Here is a 12703-nt window from a genome sequence, read left to right on the forward strand (position 1 = left end):
AATTTGTGATACAATTCTATACTTCAATCACGAATTAAGGGTGCGAAGGAATACCAAACCTCCATGCAGATATAACTGTGATTTTGCATGAGGCATAACCACAAAGGTTGGGATCATCTATATTATTCTGCACTTAATTAGTAATGTCATGAGTATACTTTATTGTAATGTTATATTTTTTTAAATATTAGACTTCTATTAGATTTCAGGAGAATATTGCATTGGAAAGGCACTTAGTTCCGAATAGCTTATTTTATGCATACCAAATTATTACCAAGAAGTGTAACTTATGTCCCTAGCCCACCCTCATTAGGACTTTAACTGTAACCAATGCTTGCTTCACATCAGGCATACCAAATTCCTACTAGCAAAACATATTTCAAAAAAAACTGGGAATTAATTTATTATTATTTTTCTCCAAAACATCAACTCTTTTGTCTCTAGTATTCAGTAATTACTGCTTGGCAATCCCTTCTAATTATATCACCTAAATGTGAGTTTGTTACCCTTGGGAACAAGGAAAACGAGGGCCCAGTACAGACAGAATAATACAGAGAATGCCTCAAGAAATACTAAATGAATAGACAGAATACTAACAATTTGTGAAAGGAGAATCACTTACTTAAATGATTCTTCAAAATTAGATCTTGAGGTATTAAGGCAGATATTAAAACTTGAAATATAAATAAATATGCTGAAGAAATGAACAAAGAAACTACACTTTAATTCACAGATTTATAAATTTTCAACATTAACCTAAATATCAAAGAATTATCTAGAGAAAATATACTTCCTCTTCTATTGACCAAATAACTATCAGCTTTTAAGGGATATTCATGTTAAGCACGGAGCAATCTGCTTTGCTGCAGCTCCACTATAATCGGAATGCCACCTTTGATCCACATTCTGCCCGGCATGCAGCAGACTCATGTTCCCGACCATGACACAGTGGTCAATAATGATGGTTTGTGTATCACTGACACATGTTTTCCAGATTTCTCAACCAAACAAATATTTGCCACTGTTTGATCTTAACATGAAAGCCAAAATTCAGAGTTATCTCAATTCCTAGTTATGGGCTATTAATGATTAAAAGAGGCAATGTGATAGATCCTATCTTTAGATAACTATTTTGAAATAGAAGTTTCCAAAGACTCATTAACTCTTTCAGGTAAAAAAAGAATGGATCACATACCTAATCAACCTCCAAATTAATTTAACAGAGTAAAATAATTCAGAAGCCACTAATTAAACTGTCTCTGATTGTTATAACTAAAGGATCCAATATCAAAATGAAGATGTTACACTGTTATTGAAACATCAATTCAGTTCAGTTCAGTTGCTCAGTCGTGTCCAACTCTTTGCGACCCCATGGACTGCAGCATGCCAGGCCTCCCTGTCCATCATCAACTCCCAGAGTTGGTGGGAATTTACTCAAACTCATTTCCATTGAGTCGGTGATGCCATCCAACCATCTCATCCTCTGTCGTCCCCTTCTCCTCCTGCCCTCCATCTTTCCCAGCATCAGGGTCTTTTCAAATGAGTCAGTTCTTTGCATTAGGTGGCCAAAGTATTGGAGTTTCAGCTTCAGCAGCAGCCCTTCCAATGAATATTCAGGACTGATTTCCCTTAGGATGGACCAGTTGGATCTCCTTGCAGTCCAAGGGATTCTCAAGAGTCTTCTCCAGTACCACAGATCAAAAGCACCAATTCTTTGGCTCTCAGCTTTCTTTATAGTCCAACTCTCACATCCATACCTGACCACTGGAAGAACTATAGCTTTGGCTAAATGGACCTTTGTTGGCAAAGCAATGTCTCTGCTTTTTAATATGCTGTCTAGGTTAGTCATTAATTTTTCTTCCAAGGAACAAGCATTTTTTAATTTCATGGCTGCAGTCACCATGTGCAGTGATTTTGGAGCCCCAGAAAATAAAGTCTGTCACTGTTTCCCCATCTATTTCCCATGAAGTAATGGTACTGGTGATGCTAAAGCTGAAACTCTAGTACTTTGGCCACCTCATGCGAAGAGTTGACTCATTGGAAAAGACTTTGATGCTGGGAGGGATTGGGGGCAGGAGAAGAAGGGGACAACAGAGGATGAGATGGCTGGATGGCATCACTGACTCGATGGATGTGAGTCTGAGTGAACTCCCAGAGTTGGTGATGGACAGGGAGGCCTGGCGTGCTGCGATTCATGGTGTCACAAAGAGTCGGACACGACTGAGCGAATGAACTGAACTGAACTGAACTGAACTGAATGGTACTGGATGCCATGATCTTAGTTTTCTGAATGTTGAGCTTTAAGCCAACTTTTTCATTCTCCTCTTTCACTTTCATCAAGAGGCTCTTTAGTTCTTCTTCCCTTTCTGCCATAAGGGTGGTGTCATCTGCATATAAGGGGTTACTGATATTTCTCCCAGCAATCTTGAGTCCAGCTTGTGTTTCATCCAGCCCAGCGTTTCTCATGATGTACTCTGCATAGAAGTTAAATAACCAGGGTGACAATATACAGCCTTGACGTACTCCTTTCCCTATTTGGAACCAGTCTGTTGTTTCAATTCCATTTAATTTAATACCTCATAAATGATTAACTGGTGCTCTAAAGAAAAATATAACCATGGGTCATACTTTAAACATGAACATTCTATGGATGTTTAATAGCCCACACTTTTAAAACAACTGGAATAAAAACCTGGAACATAGTAATTTATTAAACAGTAACACTGTGACTTGAAAGAGTTAATGCAACTCCTCTAACATCTGCCCTATAACCAGAGAGGAGTTTATTTATCAGACTACCTTGGCTGAATAAAAATTGTAGAAGCATCTCCAGAATTAAAGTTTTAAACAACATTATCCAAGGAAGGTAAGATCTTCAATCTTCACTAAAAAGGTAAAGTAGTATACCTGGGAATAAATGAAACCTTTTAATTTGCTGCCATTAATTATAGAGGGTTATAGATCGTTGAATTGTTTACAGGAGGTAAAAAATTGTAACAAGAAATCTGCAAAAGAATACTCAATCATGCTCAATTATATTTCAAACGTCTGATCTTCAGAGTCCCTTCATCTTAGGCTCATAAGCATTAATCATTTACTTACCTATAAATAGATTAAATGCTTTTTGGCGTATTTACCTTTTTTCCTTTGAAGTTGAGGGTACCAGGCTGCTCCAGGACCCCACAATACAAGCACATAATGTTGACCTTGGGTCTGTTCCACTGTTAACATAACTTTCCTTTGCTTCTGTCCTCTATAACTGTATAATGCCTCTGGAAAAGGAAAAGAAATATTTAGCTGGCATCACTCTACTGCATGTAATATCATACTTTACTGTCTAATGATAAATATCCACTGATAACCAAATGGTACACTAAGACAGTCCTGTACTTAAGTTTCTTTTAATCAAAATACAGTTGATCTAAAGTATCACATTAGTTTCAGGTACACAGCACAGTGATATATATACTCTTCTTCAGGTTTTCTTCCCTTATATGTTTTTATAAAATACTGAGTACAGTTCCCTGTGTAATACAGTAGGTCCTTGTTATGTCTTAATTTTTTTATAACCTAAAATTGATGAAGTACCCAAAATATTTACCTGTCAGTACAGTGATATCAACAACTCTTAGAACTGCATGGACTAGTATGTCTGGCTGAAGCTGCTCCAACTCGATAAATTCTATACTGCTCATTTTCTGAGGATGCCTCTGAGGAAGATCTCTGAGATAGGAATGTTTTGAAGATACATATGCCAGTAAGTCTTGAAGTACAACATTACTAATCATACTGGAATCTAGGAAAGAAAAAAAAGACCATATATACAAAAGAGGGAAACGTTATATTTTCTTGATAACATGGCATTTTCTTAGAACTGTATTTTATGTTGCAAAGTGTGATTAAATGTCAAACATGATTTCATTTCTATAAAGCATGTAGCTTATCCTTGAACCAGTTTAGATGCCAAAATAAGCTTGATGTTTTTAACCAATGGAAATGGAATTATTTATCATCTGCAAAAAAAAAAAAAATTGCCCTGTTCCCTTACTTCTCTATTTCATTAACAGTATCATTTTTCTACCAATTAACCAAGACTAACAATTTAGTTTTTTTTTTAATTGGGGTATAGTTGCTTGACAATGTTGTGTTAGTTTCTGCTATACAACAAAATGAATCATATATATATATGTATATATATATATATATGCATCGATTATTTTTTTGACTCCTCCGTTACCCTGTTGTATCCAACCAGTGCCCTAATCCCTGAAATCTGATTTGATCACATCTTTCTCAACTATCCCAACCACCGCTATTCTTCCTCAAGACTGTTAGCATTTCTCATCTGAAATACTCCTAACACTCTTCTAACTGGCCCTCCCAGAACATGTTTTATTCTCACTTTTAAGCCTCTGCCCTCACCATATTCACTGGCTACAATGCTGTCATTCTCCTCTCTAGCCACCTATCTGAATACTACACAGAAAAACAACCATTTTAGACTCCCAGTGCTAGGGATACAAAGACATGATCCCAAGGCTGAAGAAATTATCAGCCTAGAGGCTGACAACCAGCACTGGGCTTAGGATATAAGCGACATGTGTGCGCATTCCTAAGAGCACACCTAAAGACCTGCCCAGGGGAGCTGGGAGAGGCTTGCTTTATTGAGGAAATATTTGAGCAATGCTTTGGGAAAACGCCTAAGAAAAGGTTTCTAGGTAGTAACTAGGAAGAAGAATATGTTTCCAGGTAAAGAGAAAGGGTTAGTAATCCTTTATGTATCTCAGATGCTTTTGGTATTCTGATAAAGCATATGGACCCATTATCAGAATAATATTTTTATAACAACTGTATTGGAATATAATTCACATACATAAGTTCACCCTTTTTCTCTTTTTTCTGGCCACAGTGTACGGCTTGTGGGATCTTAGTTCACCGTCCAGGGAATGAACCTCAGCAGTGAAAGTGCAGATTCCTAACCACTGGACCACAGGGAATTCCCAAGTTCACCCTTTTAAAGTATACATTTCAGTGTTTTTGCTTTTTGTACTTCACAAAGTTGTGTGGCTATAACCATTATCTAATTTTACAACATTTTATCACAGTTATATTTTTTAATTCATTAAATGAAATAGGATAGTAAAACCAATTATATGGAAATACAGTAATCAAAATATTTTTAAAACTGAGGATAACTTATGTGCCTCATTAAAACATTAAATAATGAGATATAGCAGAGTATGCAGCAACTACTATAACTTCAAAGTATGCCAAAGTATCATGTGGATAAATAATATTCAAGTTACCTCCAACAACTATAATGTGATATGAAAATATATGTGTTTTCCATTGGTGATCAAGTTACAAGTATTGAAAATATTACTGTGGATCGTCACCTTATTCATAATGGAAGGAAATGTTAATTTTCAGTAGGCAATTAGTGAAAATAAAGATATAATATTATGGTTAACAGAGTTGGAGTGTGGTGGTGGGGAACTGATGAAGGCAGTCAAAAGGTATAAAGCTTCAGTTATAAGATAAGTAAGTACTAGGGGTGTCATGAACAACATGATAAATATATTAACACTGCTCTATGTTACATATGAAAATTATTAAGAGGGTGAATCCTAAGAGTTCTCATCACAGGAAAAATATTTTTTTCTCTTTCTTTAATTTTATTATTTTTTATCATCTCATTCATATGAAATGATATTCACTTAACTTATTGTCATAATCATTTCATGATGTATATAACTCAAATCATTATGTATTATGCTGTGTACCTTAAATTAACACAGTGCTGTATGTCAATTATATCTCATAAAACTGGCAGGGAAAAAAAAGGCATGTAATATCTTCCCATCCAAGTTTATGAACGCTTTAATGCAGAGGAAATCAATTTTCACAGACAAAAGTAGGAAGAACGCTTTAGGAAGCTGATGACCATCCAGCAGATGATGAGAGCTGGAAAGCAGGCAAGACTGCGTGAAGGAGAAAAGCGTGACAGACTTGTGAACTAGTTCAGAGGTAGAATCTAAAACAATCAGATGTGGAGGGTAAAGAAAAGATTGCAGAGGACAAGATTTCCAGTATAGCTGAGTGGACGGATAAAAACAAATGTTCTAAAGTTTCCAGAACCTGATATGAAATCTATTCTAATTAAGGGTACTTAATTCATAAATGAATTTTATAAAACAATGGTGATATCATAGCAAAGATAATGAACATAAAAGAAAAGAACAGATATCATGAAAAATGAATGAGAGAGGAAGAGTGAAGATAAGACCTATTACATTATAGCAAAACCCAACTCCAAATATCTCCTTCTACAGCTCCCGTTTATTCACCAGATGTTCTGATTCCTCTTTCACAATATTTCCAGCACATTTGCACTCAGAAGAGCTGGGTTCAATTCTGACTTTGTCAATAATGACTCTTCTGAACTTGTACATAACTTTTCTGGGCTTTGTTCTTTATCTGCAATAAGAGCTTTGGAAGGAGGGGAAGCTCCCTAACATCAAATTATTTACTAATTCTTGCTTCATAAAAATTTGTACAAAAACATTTGATTACTTAGATTCAAAACAAAATAGTCTACTTCATGGAAACACTGTGTTAAAACTTTTATTTATATATTTAATTTAGTAATATTTAAGATAAATTTATATCCTGTCACATTATCAGGACTAAATTTGTAAAATTTATGACACCTTACTTTAATGAGAAAAGAACAAAAGTTCTATATGTATGTTGATCAGAGTAAGCTCTCATGAGTTGTAACAACTTGCAAAAATAAAAACCAAAATTGACTTCTTCTTTCAGAAGAAAAACAACTGCAATATTTTCAAAGTATCAACTGTTAACTATTTTCAAAATAGTTATCTAGTCATACAAACAAGCCTTAGAACATACTTTACGTAGCTACTAACTTGTGTAACCTGTGAAAAACAAGGCAATATAAATTCCTATGTAAGTAGAAAAACAAATTTGAAATAACCTCTAAAAGCTATTTAACTAGCTCAATATTTTTCACAAAAACCTGAAGCTACCCAGAGTTTCCATGGCATATTCTCCATCCAGAATTGGCTCCTTAGATCTTCATGAAATTACTGAACTAGAGCAATTTTACTTGAATCCAGTTCAGTCTTAAAACGAGATCTACAACATCTTTCTCTCAAATCCCTTGAAAAATACTTACATTCCATGTTATTTTCATTATTTTAAAACATTCTTTGCCCTTCTATTGTATTAACAACTATAAAACATCTGTAATAACATCTCTAAAAGCCATCTGACTCCTTGGAAATGTGCTTTCCAAGATGCAGCAACTTCAAATGTTCATAATAAAACATTAAACTTAAATCTTTTAAAGAAATCCCCAAATTAAAAAATAAAATAAAATCCCAGGTTGCTTTTGACCACTTACTCTTTTCCCTATCAGAATAATCTATCAAATTTCATGAAAATCTTACTGGGATTTTAATTGGATTTTTACTGAATTACAGATCAACTTGGGGAGAACTGAAATCTTCACAATATTAAATCTTTCAGTGAACAAAATATATTTAGTCTTTAATGCAATTGACTTTTGTATATTAACATTTTACGTGGCCACCTTGCTAAACTTTCCCATTATTTCTAATAATCTGCTTGTAGTTTTAAGAGGGGAAGGATTCTTTGTAAATCTATAAATAATAATCATAATAATCCATCATGTTATCCACAAACAAGAAACTAATACTGTCTAAATATTAATGTTATTAACTAAACTATAAATCTTACTCAAATTTTACCAATTTTCCCACTAATATTCTTCTTCTGTGTGGCATCCTATCCAGGATTCTACATTACATTTAGTTCTTATTTCTCTTTACCCTCCTTTAGTCTGCAGTTGTTATCAGTCTTGTCATTCATGACCTTGACACTTCTGAAGAATATTGATCAGTTACTTTGTAGAATGTCTCTCCATTGGGATTTCTCCAATGTTTACTCATGACTGAAATGAGGTTATGCATTCTTGGCAGGAATATCACAAAAATTATGCTGTGTCCCTGTCAATGCAACAAAGCAAGGAATTCGCAATATCCTTAATACAGAGAATACTTACCTTGATCACCCAGTTAAGTTGATGTCAGCCAAGTTTCTTCATTATAAAGTTATTTCCCCCTGTGTGTTGGTAACTACCTTGGGGAGATACTTTGCATACATATGCACTGCTATATCTCCCCCAAACTCCCACCTACTAATTTTAGCATCTCTTAATGGATCCTTGTTCACAATATTTATTACTGAAGTAGTTACCTAATGGTAATTCTCTGTTTTCTTCTTTCTTCTCACATTTATTCATTGGACTTCCAATTTATCCCATGGAATTGTGAAAAAGAGCTCTCTCATTTATTTACTTGCTTACTTGTTTTATAAGTTAGTTAAATATTTATATCAGTATGAATCCATACATATCTTATTCTGAGGGCTATAATCCAACATTATCTTTTCTTTTTTTCTTAAATTGTTTCAGTTTTTGCCAATAGGCTGTCCTTAAAGCTGGGTTTTGTGTTCTTTCAAAACAACCCTTTTCTGACACCATTAAAGTTCCAGCCTCTTCTCGGATTTTCTTCGCCCCGGGCTTGTAATCAACCACTTCCAGCAGTGCTGATTGCTTTTACAGAGTAAGAGACGGGCACTAGGTGGGATCATTACTACTGAGGTGTCACTGCTTCTGTGTCCTCTCAGCAGACAGAACCAGGAAATTTATGTACTGAGCATAATAGCCCATCCATACACTTATACCTATATTTCTGTATTCCTGTATCTATTTGCTTATATTTATATATATATAAGACCATGCACTTATATCTCTGACTCTAATCCAAAAGGTTCCCTTTAATCTTCCCCCTTTTTTATATATAATTTCTTTCTGTAACAACGAAAAACCCAATTCTCATTATCTATTACATATTTATTTACTTGTTCAATTCTAGTACATATACAAGGCTGTTGCTCACCCGTTCCTCCTTGAGCAGCACTTTTATTACTAGACTACAGCGCTTATGTACAGCTTTTTTTCCCCTTGGCCTTACAGAAGCCAGTCAATACACCGTTTCCCCCAGTTTCCTGGGTTTGTTCTTTGGTCCCCACTACCCTTCTGCACAGTCACTTTACTCATGTTTGATACTGTGAGGTTCATTTGTGGGTGTTTCCATTCCATCTGGATTCCTACTCCGCATTCTAACTGGTTTTACCTGTTTGCTTTGGGGGCATATGAAACATACTATGGCTCTACAAGACAGAGACACACAAAGAGACACTCAAAGAGGTGTCACCCCTTCTCCACCAGTGTTTCCCTATTTCCATTCTCTTTCTTTCTACCTCTCTCCCAACCCTTCCCTGCAGGTAACCAATCTTGTTACTTCTGGTTCATCCTTCCTGCATTAAAAAAAGAAATCCATTTATGTGTCTGTGTTCGGTTGCACTGGGCCTTGCTGCTGTATGCTGGCTCTCTCTAGCTGCTGTGCCAGCGCTTCTCATCGCTGTGACTGCTCCTGTGGAGCATGGGCTCCAGGGCTCGGGCTTCCGTAGCCGCAGCTCACGGGCTCCCAGGCTCTCGGGCGCAGGCTGAATAGCGCAGCACACAAGTTCAGCTGCTCTGGGGCCTGTGGGATCTTCTCAGACTAGGGATCAAACTGGTGTCGCCTGTACCATATGGTGGATTCTTAGCCACTGGGCCGCCAAGGGGAAGCCCCTTCCTGTACTTTTGTCGCACAAATGTGGAGTTATACATATATTTTCTTATTCCTCCCTTCTTTCTTAGATGAAAAACAGCATACTACGTATGCTTTTGGGGGCTTCTGTTTTTCACACAACAGTATGTCTTAGAAATCACTTAATATCAGTTCATAGACGCTTTTCACTTTCTTTTTACATCTGCATAGTATTCCACTATGTGACTGTACTATAATTTAATCAGCTGTTCTATATATGAGTGTTTCCACTTTTCTAGTGCCTTCCAGTTACAAACAATACTGCAATGAATAATTTTTTTGTTCTGATGTATAGATATTTTCATACTGTTGTAATTCTATCTTCAGGATAGATTCTTAAAAATAAGCTTGCTGGGCTGAAAGCTGAGCACATATATAATCCTGTTAGGTATTGCCAAATAGCCCTCCACAAGGGTTGGCGCAATTTACATTCCCACCAGCAAGGTTAAATGAGCCTGTTTCCCCACAGACTCACCAACAGAATGTGTTGTCTTATTTTTTAATTTCTGCCACTTTTATAGGTGAATAATGACACCTCTATGTAGTTTTAACTTGAATTTTTCATGTCTCCTTTCCATTTTCCCATCAGGTCCCTTGTTGCTTAATTTTTAAGAGTTTTCCATATACTAGAACACTAGGATTTTGTCTAAGGCGTATGCTGCAATATTCCTTCCAAGTATGCCAAGTCTTTTGACTTTATGTGTTTTTAGTATTCTTCCATAGATAAATGTATCAGTCTCCTGTTTTTACTGCCTCTGGATTTGGAGTTATAGTAAGAAAGCATTTCCCTACACCAATATTAGAGAGGAATTCATTTATGTTTCCTTCTAGTAGTTAGATTGTTTTATTTTCTTATAGTTATATTCTTAATCCATTTGGAGTTTATTCTTCTATTTGTTATAAGAATTTGTTAACCAAAAATTTGGTTCACCTTTTTGTGGGTGTCAAGTCAAAAGACACTACCAATCCAAAGATTGAAAGAAGGAAGGATTTATTACTTGCGGCAAGTAAGAATACTGGGGATGTTTTACAAAGTGGTGTCTCCTGGAACAGCAAAATTGGGGAAGTTTTAAGCTAAGGGTAGATGCATAGTCAGGCTTCCCTAGAGGCTCAGCTGGTAAAGAATCCACCTGCAATCCCAGAGACCCGGGTTCAATCCCTGGGTTGGAAAGATCCCCTGGAGAAGGAGACAGCCACCCACTCCAGTATTCTGGCCTGAGGAATTCCATGGATAGTCCATGAAGTCACAAAGAGTTGGACATTAATGAGTGACTTTCACTTTTTCACGAAGAGGTTTGGGCTAGTGTATGCATATTCATAAAGGGACTTTGGGAGGTAGGCTGAGCCCAAATTTGAAAACGTCAACATCACCATCCTTTAGCTTCCGCTGTTCAGGTGGCTCACCACTTCAGGCTCATCTTTATTTCTGAAACAGAACTGGGAATCTTTACAACTGATATGTTATCTTTGCTATTGTTAACTTCTCTTGCCTGATAACAGTCATTTTTGGTTTTTGCCTTAAAGGTTATTAATTACTCAGGTCTGTTCAAAGACAAGCATTATGGCCAGGCTTAGATCACAAAAGGCTTAGGCCAAAAATGGTCTCTCTTATGTCAAGAAAATCATGCCTGATACTGATACTCTTTCTCCAAGGACCCCCTACCCTACTTGGTTACAAAGTGGATACAATCTTATCTTTTTCTATGTGGCTATCAAGTTACCTTAGCAATGTTTATTTAAAAGCTAACCTTTGCCTCAGTGGTTTCAGATACCATCTTCGTTACATAGTAAATTACACAAAGGTGCCTAATTCTTCTCTCCCTATTCTCTGCCACTGATCTAGCTGCCTATTCAGGCACCAGTGTCACACTGCTTTAATTACTGGGGCTTTAGCGTATGTTTTAATGCTCAGTAAGCCCAGTTGCTCATATTTTTCTTTTTCACTGTTTTCCTAGCTATTCCTGCATGCTTGCTCTTCCATGTGAATGTTAGTATCACGTTATATATATAGCAGCATGTTAGTATCATGTTGGCATTTTTACTGAGAGTGCACTGAATTTATCAATAATCTTAAGAACTGGTATCATTTAATGTTGAATTATTTAATCCAGTAATAGGGAATGTTGCCTTTCCACTTATTCATGTCTTCATTTCTTTCCAGTGTATTTAAAATTTTTATTCATATAGTTTTTGCACATTTCTTGTTTAATTTATTCTGAAACATCTTCTTTATTACTATTGTAAATTAGAATTTTCCTACCATTATGCCCTCTGTTTGGTGTTTGTGTATATGAAGGCTACTGATTTTTTTAACAGTAATTTTTGTATTATTCTTTACCCATTCAAATGCCTCTTCTTTTCTGATTGCATTGGTGAATAACTCTAGTATAATGGTGAACTAAAAGAGCCTCTTGATGGGGCTGAAAGAGAAGAGTATAAAAGCTGGGTTGAAACTCAACATTCAAAAAACTAAGATCATGGCAGCTGATCCCATCACTTCATGGCAAACAGATGGGGAAAAAGTGGAAACAGTGACAGGTTTTATTTTCTTGGGCTCCAAAATCACTGCAGATGGTGATTATAGCCTTGAAATTAAGACACTTGCTCCTTGAAAGGAAAGCCATGACAAACCTAGACAGTGTATTACAAATCAGAGGCATCACTTTGCGGACAAAGGGCCATATAGTCAAAGCCATGGTTTTTCCAATAGTTATGTACGAATATGAGAGTTGGACCATAAAGAAGGCTGAGTGCTGAAGAACTGATGCTTTTGAATTGTGGTACTGGAGAAGACTTTTGAGAGTCCCTTGGACAGCAAGGAGATCAAACCAGCCAACCCTAAAGGAAATCACCCCTGAATATATATTGGAAGGACTGATGCTGAAGCTAAAGCTCCAATACCCTTGCCACCTAATGTGAAGAGCCAACAAACTGGAAAAGAC

General features: G+C 36.2%; 1 protein-coding gene across 4 annotated transcripts in view; it reads right to left on the reverse strand.

Annotated features, from left to right (window-relative positions):
- SHLD2 (shieldin complex subunit 2) overlaps positions 1 to 12703 on the reverse strand; it is a 109385-nt gene that overhangs the window by 18839 nt on the left and 77843 nt on the right. For all 4 annotated transcript variants that reach the window (XM_040242153.1, XM_040242155.1, XM_040242154.1 and 1 more), the window contains 2 exons: positions 3602 to 3796; positions 3138 to 3272 (listed from right to left, as the gene is read on the reverse strand). In XM_040242153.1, the coding sequence (XP_040098087.1) occupies positions 3138 to 3272; positions 3602 to 3796 (330 nt within the window). The remainder of the gene's footprint in view (positions 1 to 3137; positions 3273 to 3601; positions 3797 to 12703) is intronic.

The sequence above is a fragment of the Oryx dammah genome, unplaced genomic scaffold (assembly GCF_014754425.2).
Source record: "Oryx dammah isolate SB20612 unplaced genomic scaffold, SCBI_Odam_1.1 HiC_scaffold_6, whole genome shotgun sequence".
NCBI lineage: Eukaryota > Metazoa > Chordata > Mammalia > Artiodactyla > Bovidae > Oryx > Oryx dammah.